Source organism: Triticum aestivum, chromosome 6B (genome assembly GCF_018294505.1).
Source record: "Triticum aestivum cultivar Chinese Spring chromosome 6B, IWGSC CS RefSeq v2.1, whole genome shotgun sequence".
In the NCBI taxonomy this organism is placed as follows: domain Eukaryota; kingdom Viridiplantae; phylum Streptophyta; class Magnoliopsida; order Poales; family Poaceae; genus Triticum; species Triticum aestivum.
The window spans coordinates 677232370-677247492 of NC_057810.1; the positions used below are offsets into that span (position 1 = coordinate 677232370).

Genomic DNA, 15123 nt, shown 5'->3' on the forward strand with positions numbered 1-15123 from the left:
GTGCATACGCATTCCCTTGCTTTTGCCTTCCTTTGTGGAACTCAACAAAATAAGGACAAAATGAAGAGCTACATAAGTAGTTGGGTTTAAGAGGTTCTGAGGGGGTGGATAGTGAAGGAAACAGTGGTCGTTTGGCACTTTATTGGGATGAATCATGGAAGGTGAAGCTAGCAAACAGATGCATTGATGCGATAGTACAACAACCAAGTGGTGTTATGCGGTGGCTTACACGTGTTTACGGGGAGCCTAGAGTTGAGAACAAACACCGTATGTGGACTCTGTAGAAGGATGTAGCGCCGCAATATGACTTACCATGGTTAGCCGTCGGGGACTTCAACGAGGCGCTTTGGTATTTTGAACATTTTTCGAATACACCTCGCGCACCCTCTTAGATTCTCGTGTGCCGAGATACCTTGGAGTTGTGTGAACTGGTTGGTCTAGGTTTTTGTGGACTATTGCATACATATGCTAACAAGAGGGCCGGTGCAACAAATGTAAAAGTGAGGCTAGATAAATGTGAAGCAAACATGTATTGGAGGAATTTATTCCCCTCGGTTCACGTGGTGCACTTGGTTTCTGCTCATTTGGACCATTGTTCGGGTTTCTTAAATGGTGAAGTTGATGGTGGTGTGAGGCCTAGCCGACGCAAACACCACAAGGTAATGTGGGAGAGGGAGGCTGGTCTGCTGGAGCTGATTTCTCAGGAGTGGGCAACAACTGGCCAAAAAAGTAATCTGGGCAAGTTCACCGAGCTGTTGGCAAGGTAATGACATCTCTACATTCGTCGAGCCACAAGAAATTTAATAGCATCACGAGAGAAATTGATTTTTTTCCCCAAAGTAGGCTCGAGGAACTAATGAATGCTAGATGATACCCCACGCGTTGCTGCAGAAATCGCTAATAAACATTTGAAGTTTAAAAACATGTTTTATGAAAACACATTATATGATGATGACAAAGAATTTTGTTTAAATGGAATATTGTTTAAATCATCTAGAGGAAATGTGATGAAAAGCCAAATAATGTGTGTATGCGATCAAGAAAGGAAATGTCAAGTAGAGACAATAGGAACATCTCATCCCTTTGAGAAACCTGAAACAACGACAACAATTATTGTTGTGCATTCCACACAATATATAGCTTGCACTAAAAAGATGAAATGTGAGTTCACTCGTAATCTGTTTTTCTGTTGAAAAATGGTCACCCACAAATCACGACAGTATATGTGAGCTCACTCTAGAGTCTTCTCACCGGAACAATTTTGTGCAGCGCACTACTATTTGTGTCATTCATGACAATATATATGTAGGCACCTCTGATTTTTCCTTTTTGGTTTGCCTTCTCTGATGCGGAACTATGCATGCTTCTCCATTATGTAATGCTTAGTTCAATTCCTAAAAAAGAATAGCCTGATCATGAGCTACTGCGTGTATGCAATGGGATCAAATTAAGATTAGAAGGTTGTAAGCTGACAACGAGAGGGAGAAGCATAAAATATCATACTAATCGGATAGCAATGTGTGTGATGCATAAGATGGAGATGAAGGGTGACCTATCACCATGGCCCAGTATCCGGCAAGGTTGATTTATCCGCCAGCCACTATAATTCTTATCTTCAAAATAATAGTAAGGGGCCATTATAATTTAAAGTAGAACTAAACTAACTAACACATGTTTATGTGGGGGTGTACCTGTGATTTTTATAACAAATCCAGTATAGTTTGTTGCACAAAATGGTCAACCATAATAGAGAACCAATATATTTGAAGGTGAGGTAGCAATTATGATAGAGAATGAAATTGAGATAGAAAAATAGCTACCTCAAGTTCAACTTAAAGGTTCATGGCAATCAAAATCATCCATGTCAGATACAAAAGTGTATGCAGTGTAATTAAGTTACATAGTAGCTAGCCCACAAGACTAAAGTAGAAATTAAACTGATCAAACATATCTGAACCGAGAAAGGCATGTAAAAAGGCCATGACAACCTAGTCTTAGCATGATACCATCAATCATCATGAAGCAGAATGACTACACAAATTTAATCACCTCTCTTTTGACAAATCATCAGTTTGTTGCTAATTTGGGATACTTCCTGGCCCCGTATCACTCAGCTACTCAATCCATGCCCGTGAGGATGCCTCGACGACGTTGAACGGATGGAAAACAATGTCATGGTATCGAGGAATGCCTAGTTGAGAAGTTGGCTCCGTCCAGGTTGGTATGAGAGAGCACGAGAACTTGTATCTCGACCGGTGTGATATCAAGCCAACGACGCAGAGTCCAACAGATGTATAGATGAGCATGTGCTTTAAAAGATCTCACGATTAGCGACTTCTCTGAGCAAGGCGCGGCCGTGCGCTCAGGATCCCACGGCAAGGCACACATGTGTGTAGTAGAAGCAGGTGGGGGCGGAAGCGCGTTGCGCCGCATGGCAGTCGATGGCATGGGCATGGAAGACACAGAGAGATGAAGATGAAGGGATTGAGAGTTGAAGATGGCAGGCCCCCAAGGGGCACATGCGGCTAGTGGTGGATATTTATGGCTGGGGAGTAATCGTAATCTGTAGAAGATATTTATTCGTCAGCTATAAAAAAGGCAAAGTATGAAGAGATTGCTTCGCTTCGGTGGCCATTCATTGGTTATGCATGATCATGAAAAAAAGTTGATAATGGAACACACGATGTGGCATCATATGTAAGGAAAGAGTTGCTGATGTGGTGGGAATGCTAATGTGTATAGGCCGCATGTTAAGATAAATATGTTAGTGGGGATGAATATCTTAGGTATATTTGATGAATGATGACCGTGTAGAGGATGGGATGAACCCTTTCAATGCCATTGTCATAAAAAATATTTTTATACTTGCACCGTAATCTTGTTTAGTGAGTATAACTTTCTATTACGTATTCATCATAGTTAACCATATAAAATATTTGTAATGTTCTTTGTTATATGGTTGTAATGTATATCACTTAAAAAATCCTTTTATTGCTAAATTTAGATATATGATGTAACAAAAATTCTCTATGGCTTAATTTTTGAAAAATCGCATTCGTTATGTAGTGTATACATATTTTACATGTATATATGTGTGTGTGTGCGCATGTATAATATTAATTTTTATATCATTAAATATCATGGTATACTCTAACAAATATCTTAATAGTGGTCGAGTGTATTTTTAGTTAAGTTATTTGTAGGAATTCTAGTGTATGGAAAATTTGTCTTGCAAGTTAGGTTCACGAATAAACTGAAACCATGTACATGGGATCCGATGGATTCTTAAACATGTGGTCCTAGGTCTACAATTTCATCATCAAAATCAAATCATGCACATGGTTCTCTAGGATATAATTTGCTTCTTCAGTTATTCAAATCCACAGACGAGATAAAAATCTCTAATGTTTATTATCCCTAGATCTTTCTATTTAAATCTTTATCTTATTCAACGTTTCTAGCTCTACAAGACTCCTGGATTAGTCACCTGGAATCTCTAGATGGAACGGGTTATGAGTTTCCGACTCACTGGCTAGTTAAGAAAACCTCCGGTTCCAATTCGGTATATCTGAACCCTACCACTATGTGCTGTTGTACGGAGCCGACTGGAAAATTCCTTATAAGTTTTTGACATTTGAAGCACCCAAATAATCCTTAGCTGGTTGCTTTGAGCAACTCTTCATGAGCCTCCGAGTGAGACATGTTCAATGCAGCAACCACCTCTTTTCATAAAGAAGGCTGAATCGAACAAGTTAGGTTTCCCATTTCGCTCCTCCTATCGTCCGATGCCTCAGATAGGCTGCTTTTTCTTCGCCATTTTTATTCTTTCTGGATTCCACCGTGCCTTGCAGTTGAACCTTCACTCGGTTGCCAATTTCAGAAAACCTTCAGTGTAAATTCTAATTGCTTGTATTTGTTGCAACCTCTTGGATTTATTTTATCCTCTCCGATTCATATTAATTAACGCACACTTAGTACAACTTTGTACTAAAGTTGAACTAAATATGTGTTAATTAACTTGGATCGGAGGGAATACCAACTTTGTGCTAATATCATTCTCTATTTTTTGAGATAGTGATAATATTTCTCTAAGAAAAACACTAAAAGAGGATACGATAATAACCAAGAGATTACAAAAATAATAATCACATATCCCATTTACCAGGAGCACAATAGGATTTTGTAATGGTGGCTAATTGCACCAAGGGAAGAATCAGATTCAGCTATTCTTTCTTCTTACTAAACCAAGCTGGGGAAGAATTTTTCCCTCAAAAAAAAAGTTTGGGAAGAATTGTTCATCAAAAGAAAAAGACAAGGAAGAAAGAAAAAGGGAAACGTTCCCAGACAACGCGCCGGCGGAAACGTTCCGCCGGACGCGCGCGGACCCTGCGATCGCTATCGATCGTGCGACTGGCGATGGGAGCACCCCTTAGAAAAAAACAAGGCGCCGAGAGCACTGCCTCCAATCGTTCTTTTCCCCATATTCTTCTTCCCCACAACGAGGACGCCAGGCACCCGCATCACAGGCACCAGCCCCTACCCGCACCCACCAGCACACATGTCTCCGTTCGAGCCCGCGGCACCCTCCATCATGCGCGTGCCCCTGATGAGATCCACCGCCGCAAGCCTTCCCCCTCCTCTCTCCATGTTCCTCCTCCACACCTCCATCTCATTCTCAGGGAGCATGCTACTCTGCTCAATTTTTTTGCTGGAAGCGGCTGGATTGGGAGCTGGAAGCAGCATCATTTTTTGTTGCAACCGGCCATCGCCGGAGCTGGAACCATCACTGTTTTGCTGGAACCGGGCGGAGCGCGAGCTGGGACTGGCATTTAATTTGTTGCAACCGGCTACAGAAAAAGCTTCAACCGGCGGCAAAAAAAGCTTCAACCATAGACGACGGAAGCCATGGACGATGCCGAAAAGCTGCAACTGACTTGTTGTTTGCTACAACCGGCTTCATTTTTGATACAAACAGAGGATGGTCGTGGGGCACCAGCGATGACAAGTTTTGCTGTAACCGTAGTCGTTTTTTGGTACTACCGGCGAAATTTTTTGCTACCTCCATCAAGGCAGAGCTATGACCTCGCGACGGCGGCAATGATGATTTTTGCTGCAACCATAGTTGGATTTTGCTACTACCGACGAAGTTTTTGCTACATCCATTTTCAAGCGCGAACGGTAAGCACAAAAAGAAGATGCTGGTGTGGGGTTCCTGCGAATCCCAGCGACGAGAACTAGCAAGGAGTAGCAGGGGAGGAGCGGTGCTGTGGCCTGGAGGGAGGCGGGTAGGAGGAGAGCGCGGCCCCCGCCCTGCCGAGCTGCACGAGATGTAGGAGGGTGCGTGCGTGAGATGAGGGGAGGAAGACAGGGGTGCTGCAAGAGGAAAAAGAAAGCTGAGACAAACCGTTTTTACCTAGATCTATCGTAATCGGATCTGACCGGCCGAATCGTTGGGCCGGCGCGCCGGCGCAGATCAGTCCCCAAAAACAAAGAAAAAGGACGGCAAGCAAAGCAAAGCAGCCGCCAACGAATACCAAGTCCACTTCCCGCAGCTCCTCCTCCTCCTCCGCCCAATCGACTGCTAGCCAACAAACCCCACCGCCCGCCCAGCTCAGAGATCCGGCCGCAGCCCAGGATCCCGGGGAGGCGGCGCCGCCGCCGCGGCCATGGCCCTCCACCACGGCGCGCGCCTCCGCTCCCGCGCCGCGCCCCTCCTCGCCGTCGTCGTCCTCGCGGTCCTCGCCCTCGTCTCGCTCCTCCGCGCCAGCCACGGCGGGGGCCGCCTGGCCCCGCCCTCCGCCGTCTCCGCCGCGGCCGCGGCCGCCCGCAACCGCAACCGCACCGCCGCGCAGCGCAAGATCCTGCTCGACCCGTCCTTCACCCCGCGGCTGCCGCGCCAGGGTGCGCTGTCCCTCTCCCTCGCCCGCCGCAACGCGCTGCCGCCGCGCAACGCGGCCCGCTTCCCCGCCCTCCCCGACGGCCACCTCAAGATCGTCCTCTACGTCCACAACCGGCCCCGCTACCTCCGCCTCGTCGTCGACAGCCTCTCCCGCGTCGACGGCATCGGCGAGGCGCTGCTCGTCGTCAGCCACGACGGCTACTTCCCCGAGATGGACGAGATCGTCAAGGGCATCGCCTTCTGCCAGGTGAAGCAGATCTTCGCGCCCTACTCGCCGCACCTCTTCCCGGACTCCTTCCCCGGCGTCGCGCCCGGGGACTGCCGGGACAAGGACAGGGCGGCCGAGAAGCGGTGCCGGGGCGAGCCGGACCAGTACGGCAACCACCGCTCCCCGCGGATCGTGTCGCTGAAGCACCACTGGTGGTGGATGATGAACACCGTGTGGGATGGGATGGATGAGACCAGGGACTTCGATGGGCACATCCTCTTCATCGAAGAAGACCACTACATCTTCCCCAATGCATACCGCAATGTGCAGCTGCTTGTGGATTTGAAGCCGAAGAAGTGCGCCCAATGCTATGCCGTCAATTTGGCGCCGTCCGATGTCAAGGCGAAAGGGGAAGGTTGGGAGAGCATGGTTGCTGAGAAGATGGGTAACATTGGCTATGCCTTCAACAGGACTGTGTGGAGGAAGATTCATGCCAAGGCTAAGCAGTTCTGTGACTTCGATGAGTACAATTGGGATATAACTATGTGGGCAACCGTGTATCCATCGTTTGGAGCTCCTGTTTACAGTCTCAGGGGGCCTAGGAGGAGTGCTGCACATTTTGGCAAGTGCGGCCTGCACCAAGGCCAAGACTCTAGCAATGTTTGTGTGGATAATGGCGCGGGAGACGTAGAACTAGATGCCATCGACAAGGTTCCTAACATCAAAGCTGATTGGCCAGTCCACATCATTAGGAAACAACAAGGGTATCAGGCTGGTTTCAAAGGATGGGGTGGTTGGGGCGATCGGCGTGACCGGGAGCTTTGCTTGAGTTTTGCATACATGTACCATGTTAAAGACACGTTGTCTGCATGATGGGGTTATAGGCACACGAATTTTGGCATTTATGATGCCCTTGTTGTAGTGTTGTTTGGCATGTTTCGATCGATTCATACACGGTTTGTGATATAAATAGTCTTTCACCATTTTTTCTCAATTTTGTAGAATAGTTCTCTATTGGGAGAAATTGCCTTGGACTTGGGTTAACTTTCCCAACTGTATGATGTACTTTTAACTCACTGATATGGATAGAGTTTATTGTTTAAGATCTTTGCAACATTTATTATTAAGAGATTTTCATGTTTACTTTGTTTAACTGAAGTACTGCTTTCTATGCATCCTTAACATTCAGGGATGCTTAATGCATGTTGATGATCAATGCCTCTTACTGTTGCCTTACCATGTCTAGTGACATCAGTATCTCTTGTCTGTTGTATGATTGGAAACTAATATTTAGTACTAATGGTTTCTACAATACTTCATATCTTTTTTGGCCATCATATGCATATGTTTATCTTCTTCAGTTTCGTATGCTTCTTGCATGGTGTTTCTATTTTTAGCTACATGTATTTCTTAGAACCCATCTACTCTTCAGTTACATGTTCGCAGTATTATAGGATTTGTAGCTGGTGAAATTTTAGACGGGCACAGAGATATTGATACTCACAACAAGATATGAAGTTTTTTTAGAAGTTTTCTTAACTGTTGTTAATGTGTTTAATTAGATATTATAATTCACTTATCATGGCCTAAAGTTGTGGCCATATCATGTCCTAAAGTTTTCTCTATGTGCTTCTTACCATTCACTGTAAGAAGATGATTGAACATTACTGCACAACAAAATTAGGAGAGCTTAATTAGCTAACAAAGGATCCATGGAGTGCACAATCAGGTACATATAGCAAATTTATTTTTCTGTGGTGGTTGCTGTTAGATCTGAATGTTGGGCTGGTCTGTTCATGGAGTGGACCACAAATCACAACCAAACTCCAGCTTTCTCCATCCGCTGGTAGTATATTCGACTCATCTGACCCTGGAATGACTGGAGGGCTGTTTAGGAGCACATGAAGCCTCTTTTATCAGTAAGCATTCGATTTCCCTGGAATCATAATATTCAATTATCTTTCTATTCTGTTCTAATAGTAAGCATTCTATTCTATCGTTCATAAATTTGTTGCACTTATTGTATTATTCCTATGATGCAATTCTCGATATATTTTCATATATCTTTTGCTTTGCAAGTAACACATTGATATTTACTCCATGTGTTAAAATCAACGTTTCAACAATCTGCCCTGGTTAAACTTCAAGCCTGTTCTCATATCACCCTCAGGCTTAACCAGATGTCCAGATTAGTGTTTTCTCATAATCATTCATTGCTTCTTTTTAATTAACTTTTGTGAATATGCTGCCTACATGTTTATTGGATACTCAAGCTTCTGCAAGTGTATTCCCTGTTCTTTCCCTCTTGCATTTACTTCTCACGTGCACATGGTTATTCTTTCCCTATTTCTGTGGGTTGAACTACTGACTTTTAGATAATAATGCAAAGATAAACAATAATGTGATCAATAGGACGTTATATGATGTGGACATAGACTGTGTTGACCATAGAGAAAGAAGAAACTACATGTTCATTCTTTGAGTATAACTTGTAGTATCTGATAGGTTTCAGAACTACTGCATGATCGTTTATCTGTATAGTGGAAACATGGTTTTGACTTGGTTCATAATTCTGTTATCCTGAGGCAACAACTATGATCAGCTTGCACTTAATCACATTATTATTTTTAACATTATTAAAAAACATTATTCTTTTTAATTATAAATTTGCAATGTCTGGCTGCATGTTTGACATATAACCGCTAACCACTCCAATATGGTCATGTATCTCTGGTGGCTCTTGCTTCAAATCCTTACAGTTTGCTAGCAGTTTTTTTTTTTTGACAGCAGTAATTAGTAGCAGTTTGTGCTACTGTGTTATGTAGAGGTATGAGCAAGTAACGTAACAGAATGACATTTGCTTGACCAAAACATTTTGCTGCCCTGCAGGTTGTTGAGAAGCCTCTTCCTAGTGGAACATTATCCATGGTGGTTCCTATGTCACAGGTCAAGGTAATGACTGGTTTGCTTTATTATTTCTTTCTTTAGGTAAGCATTGAATGTGATGCTATTTTTTTTGTTATTCCTTTAGGTTCCGTTCTTTGCTGATGATGAAGAATCTTCTTCAGTTGATGCTCTTTTCATTCCTAAGAGAGAACCCATGGGCCTGATTATCTGTCGTTGATGTCGGTTTATTAGACATTATCTAGTTCACCTACCATGGTCTAATCTCTAATGTTGTCGGCATATCATCATAGCTTAAACATTCTTTGTATGCTTGTCACCATCCACTGTAAAAAGTCTTAACTGCATAATAAAACTACGCGAGCCTAATTAGCTGGGAAAGGAGCCATGGAGTGCACAGTCAGGTATATATAGTAAGTTAATATTTCTGTGTTGGCTGCTGTTTGGTTTGAACTGTTGTGGTAGTCCATTCTTGGGCTCGATCACACAATCACTACCGAACCCGGGCTGCTGGTAGGCTGGTATTTTTGGCACATCTGGTCTTGGAATGACTAGACAGCTTTTAGCAGCACATAAAGCCTTCTCTAACCCTAAGCATCATTTCCCCTTTCAGTTGTCATATTTTGACTAGGCAATTATTCATAATAAAAGTGTTGCATTTTATCCTATTATTCCTGTCATGCAATCCTCTAGTTTTTGTTTAACTTCTGCTTTGCAAAATAAAAGTTGGTATTTACTCTGTGTTTAAGTCGACATTCTAACAATCTGCCCCTGGTTAAACTCCGAACTTGTCCTTGGTCCACATTCAGGCTCTACCGGATTGCTGTTTTGTCTCATAATTATTCAACGCTTATTTCTGATTGACTAATTTTATTTAACTTCTGCACACGCATGCCTGCATGTTTAACTGGATAGTGAAGCTTCTGCAGGTGGATTTTCTGTTGTTTCCAGTACGATGAATCTGCCCCATTTGGACAGCTGTATGACCTCTTGCATTTAGTTCTTACATGCGCATGGCTATTATATCCTTTTTCATGGGTTGAACTATTGACTTCGAGATAATTACTTGAATATGAAAAATAATGTGATCAATAAAGCTGGTTTATGATGTGGACTTTGACAGCGTTGACAGTAGAGAAATAAGAAATTACTTGATGGTTCTTTCAGTCAGTAACTTGCATCTGATCTTTGATGTTAATTGTCTATCTCCATAGTGGAATATATAGTTTAGCCTTGGTTTATAATTCAGTTATCCTTGGTTCATAGTGGAATATATGGTTTTGCCTTGCTATTCATTTGTGGGAACTTTAATTTATCTGTAACGAATATAATGTTACTGTTGGTCAAATCTGAGATGGAATGGAATAGATGTTAAACTTACTTTCTGGAGAGGCTTTGATGATAGGCTCATGAGATTATGGTTTGTGTTCGAACAGATCCGTGTCTCTCTCCGAAGAGTATGATAGAGCAGTTTGGAAGCTCCATACCTCTGGGGTTTATAACTCCAGTCATGAGATCATGCACTTCAAATCAGCTTCATTAAGTTCATTATAACATATATTTTCATACTATTATTACATATTTGATGTTATAGATATTAGCAATTTTTTTTATAAAGCTGGTCAAACTTAAAGAAGTTTGGCCAGGACAAACCTAGAACTTCAAATATTTTGGAACAGAGGGAGTACATCTTAATCTATACAACAATCAATATTGGAGGAAAAATTGCTGTATGACCACAAGCATACAGAAACACAAATTTCTGTTTGATAGTCAATACAGAAACAGATTGAAGATTATGTTTTATTTCCTGAAACAAAAACTATTGATATCCAATCATTTGACATGGAAGAGTAACCAGCACACACTTCATATGCAGAAGGGTTGAAAGATGCAGTCGCTAAGGGTTCTCAAAAATAATTTAGAAGGCGAAGAAGCAAACAGCTTATGTTGTTACTGCCTTATTCTTCAGTTCGCTTGCATTGCTTTAGAAACAAATGTGTCATTTAGTTGTTGAGGATGCTGCAGCAAGATCATCGAGGATAACTTGCGGACAATAATGTTTCTTCCTCCATAGTGTATTGCCTGCTAGCTTCCACAACAATTGCTTCAGTTGACATGTATGGAGACCCAATTTGATCCCTGTCATATCTCCTTGATGCCACTTCCCTCATTGTAGGTCGCTCTTCTCCCTTCAATTTAATGCACATCGCTGCCAGGGTAGCTACTTCCTGGACTTGTCTATCTCCCTCTTCCATGACTTGGAGATCAATAAGCTCATCAAGATTGCCTTCTGCGAGTAGCGAAACGAAATGTGAAACAAGGCCAGCACCGTTGCCGCCACTACGGTAGATGCATGTTTTTTTTTCTAGTTAGGAGTTCTATAAGAAGACGACCAAAACTAAAAACATCACTCTTGTCTGTTAGGTGACCGGTATAATGGTACATAGGGTCTAAGTAGCCTATTGTTCCTTGCACAGCTGTAGTGAACCCTGTTTTGTCAACTGGGATGCATCTCGAAGCTCCAAAATCTGATAACTTTGCTGTTAAATTATCATCAATAATTATGTCGGATGATTTAATATCCCTGTGATAAATTGGCATCGAAGCAGATGAGTGAAGATAAGAAAGAGCTCTAGCAACTTCATGCGCGATCCTGGTTCGATCATCCCATGATAGTAACATTAGGCCTTCAAAATGAAGACGGTGATCAAGAGTACCATTTGAAATGAACTCATAAACCAGTAACGGTAAAGCTGTTGCCTTGTGACCATGAGGTCACGGGTTCGAGTCCTGGAAACAGCCTCTTGCAGAAATGTAGGGAAATGCTGCGTACTAGACCCAAAGTGGTCGGACCCTTCCCCGGACCCTGCGCAAGCGGGAGCTACGTGCACCGGGCTGCCCTCATAAACCAGTAACGGGACTTCTATATTAAGACAACATCTGATTAGCTTCACAATATTTCTATGGTTGATTTGAGAAAGAATCGCAACCTCGTTTATGAAGTCATTGATTTCTCTCTGTACGACGATCTTGGATTTCTTGATGGCAACAACCTGTAGGTCTAAAATTCCTTTATAAACAGCACCGTGCCCTCCGCTGCCCGCCTCACGAGTACTATCAAAATTATTTGTGGCCTTCTCTATATCCAACAAGGGAATGATCATTCTTTCACCAAAATCTGTCTTCTGTGATATTAGCTGTTGCAACAATAACCCATGATTTTGCTTAAATAATCTTTTTTTTTCAGTTTGTTTGCTCTATTTAACTTGATTCTCTGTGCTACAAAGGGGACAGCAAGTACTAGAAGCAAAATAACTGAGCCACCACTGACTACTAGACCTATGAGCAGACCTGTAAAATATGGCATCATAGGTGAAGAGATGAAGTCATGAGTTTGGAGCATTCAAATTGTTCGAGGAAGAATGTACGGTCATGATTATCACAGCGATGCTATTGTTACCCGTAAATGTCTTTTTTGTTGTTGTGGCACTGATGCATCCCTGTTTCATCAATGGATCTCTGTAGGTACCATCAGGACACCGGCAATGGAAAGTTCCAGTGATGTTGATGCAGATTCCATACATGGATATTCTTCCGGGTGTTCGTACTCGTCAATGTCTGAGCAAGGGATATATAATATTAACGAATACACCATATGCTAAGAAGGTAAATCTTTGACCCCTTGAAACGGATAATATCATATACTGAAGAAATAAGCATAAAGCTATCAATTAATCTGATCTTTATTCTAGTACCTTCACATCCATTTGCTTTAGATGCATTGCCCTTGAAGCCAAGAGGGCACTGACAATCATATCCTCCATGTGTGTTTCTGCAATGGCCGTAACACGGGTAGATGTCTGGATAATGGCATTCATTGATATCTGGACACACCCGCAACATCAGGAAAAACAGAATTCAGGTATACTACCGTAGGTTCAGTTAGGCAAGGAATAAAAATAAGTAGATTCAGAGATAAACACAACTGGGAGACTGAGAAACTTCATTCTACTTATGTTCTACCTCGCAAAAGATTGATCACCATAATGCAACTCTGCACACCCATCGTTTCGCCATATAATTATATAACTACTAATTTGTAACTTCACTGTACTATCAAATTTTTGTGTCAGAACAAATCTATTATTTTTATATCGCCTTCGGATTAGCTAAACTAAAGTAAAGTATACTTTGAGCATTAAGGTACTAAAGTAAAGTATATACTTTGAGCATAAGGTAATAACAAAAGCTTACTTGAGCAGTGTATTATTAGCATAGCAGCCATCGGAGATGTATGGGTTTCCCTGGTAACCACCAGAACACCGGCAGTTATGCCCATGATCAGCTTGGCCACGATCAAAATTAAGACCATGACCATCAACAGAATTATGATCAAATGCAGTAGTATAGTTGTGGCAAAAACTGTGGTCACTGCGGCACGAAGGCGAAGACCCATTGGTATGGCAGACCGAGCTCTTGATTGTCCAGCCTAGCCTAGCATGTCAGGGGCCATTCGATTGAACTCATAATGCTCTGTTATGTTAAGAAGATAGTCCGATTCTACTATTAACGCTTGGTGCATGGATTCGAAAGAACCGAAGGTAACCCCGTCCCCGTCGACCTGGAGTGTGTAGGAAGCAAGACCCTCGAGTATGGTTGCCTGGCAACAGGCCAACAGCGGATGCCGGAGCAGCTAGTACAGGCAGCCATGCTATCTACTACTCCCTCCGTCCCAGATGTTTTCTGACACTAGTGCAGTATATATTTTGCGCCGTCCAGGCAGAAAGGAGAGCAAGGGTTCCATCCTCTGCCTGGAGGACGACTTGGATGTTGCACCTGATTGCTACTAACTTGTTCTTGCCTGCTCCTGCTAGAAAGAATGGCCCACCGGCAGCATAATCCAAGCCGCCGGCGCGCCATGTGCAATTTTCCTTAAAGCGGAGTAGTGATCATCCCGCTTCAAGTACAATGGGTTGCTGTTGATACGCACCGTGGCGCTGGGCAGATCGATGTCGCGCACCTGAACGGTGCTGTCGCCGAGGAAGAGCTGGGGCGGGCTGTAGGACTGGTTGCAGGTGAGGTTGAAGCCGCTGTCGTGGTAGCAGCCAGGCTCCACCCCGAACGGGTATGGGATGCTGATATTGCCGCAGAGGGTGGTGCATTTACTCATCCCAGTAGCCGGTGGCTGTGCCACGGTGCCCAAGGGCGATAGCAGCAGCAGCAGCGCAGCAGTGACCACAACAGCAGCAGAGGACATCGCAGTGGCGAGGGGAAACGGTCAAGCACTCATTGTCTGTTACCCCAACGTACGTACAAAGAGGGAGATTATATATGTATTTGTTCAACGTACCAGCTGGGTTTAGCGAACTGATTTAGCACGCTGGAGTTGGTTTTTGTTCGTTCCGCGAGCACTATCTAAGTGACCTAGTAAATTAGTGTGGCCTGAGTAATTAAGGTGGAACATTCTAGCCAGATGTCACTTTTTAGTTAGCTTTTAGTCCGTGTGAAGAAAAAGTACGGATATGATCATGATCTGCCCATAGGACATTCGGCCCAGTCGTGGTACAGTGGCGCTGCATCATTAGATCGGGTGACCAGCGACAGCCAGAAATCGTGATCCAACGGCTCAGTGTGAGGATGCGTGAGAGGGCCTATGTTTCTTTTCATTGCTCATTGAAAACATCTTTTTGCCGCTGCATGTGATCTGGTTTTCAGGTGTTGTGGCAGAAAGTGCCTCGCTTACTAAAGCCCTCTGTCCAGAGACACCTCATGTCAGTTTTGTCAGAGCTCGGCTGGTGTCCCGATAATGTCTGCGTCTTGGCTGCTATTCCTGGTTCTGTAATGCCTCTACTTTTGCTGTTGTAGTTTTAGAGTTTACCTCATAGGGTTGATGCACTGAATCTTGCAAGACACTGGTGGTTCCATGAATGGAATGGAACCTGCCGTTCAGTTATCCTCTAGCATCATCTATGATCAATTTGTCACTTGATCAAATTGTTCTTTTTAACTTGCAAATTTCTAATCTGGGCAGTCCAATATGGTCATGCGTTTGGCGGCATTTGCTTCGAATCCTTCGGGACACTCCCAGCAATGCCTCTGCTGTCTTATT

The 15123-nt window shown here is 43.4% G+C and overlaps 1 protein-coding gene and 1 pseudogene across 1 annotated transcript; one reads left to right on the forward strand and one right to left on the reverse strand.

Moving 5' to 3' along the window:
* The first annotated feature begins 5525 nt into the window (after positions 1 to 5525).
* Positions 5526 to 7210, forward strand: LOC123139160 (alpha-1,6-mannosyl-glycoprotein 2-beta-N-acetylglucosaminyltransferase-like). Its single transcript, XM_044558961.1, has one exon. It carries the CDS (start codon positions 5667 to 5669, stop codon positions 6978 to 6980), a length of 1314 nt encoding a protein of 437 aa, XP_044414896.1. The 5' UTR covers positions 5526 to 5666; the 3' UTR covers positions 6981 to 7210.
* A 3708-nt stretch (positions 7211 to 10918) lies between these two features.
* On the reverse strand, positions 10919 to 14304 carry LOC123139588 (wall-associated receptor kinase 2-like; annotated as a pseudogene).
* Between the last annotated feature and the right edge of the window lie 819 nt (positions 14305 to 15123).

Coding starts and splice junctions, on each gene's coding strand:
- LOC123139160 (XM_044558961.1), top strand. CDS start 5,667: ATGGCCCTCCACCACGGCGCGCGCCTCCGCTCCCGCGCCGCGCCCCTC.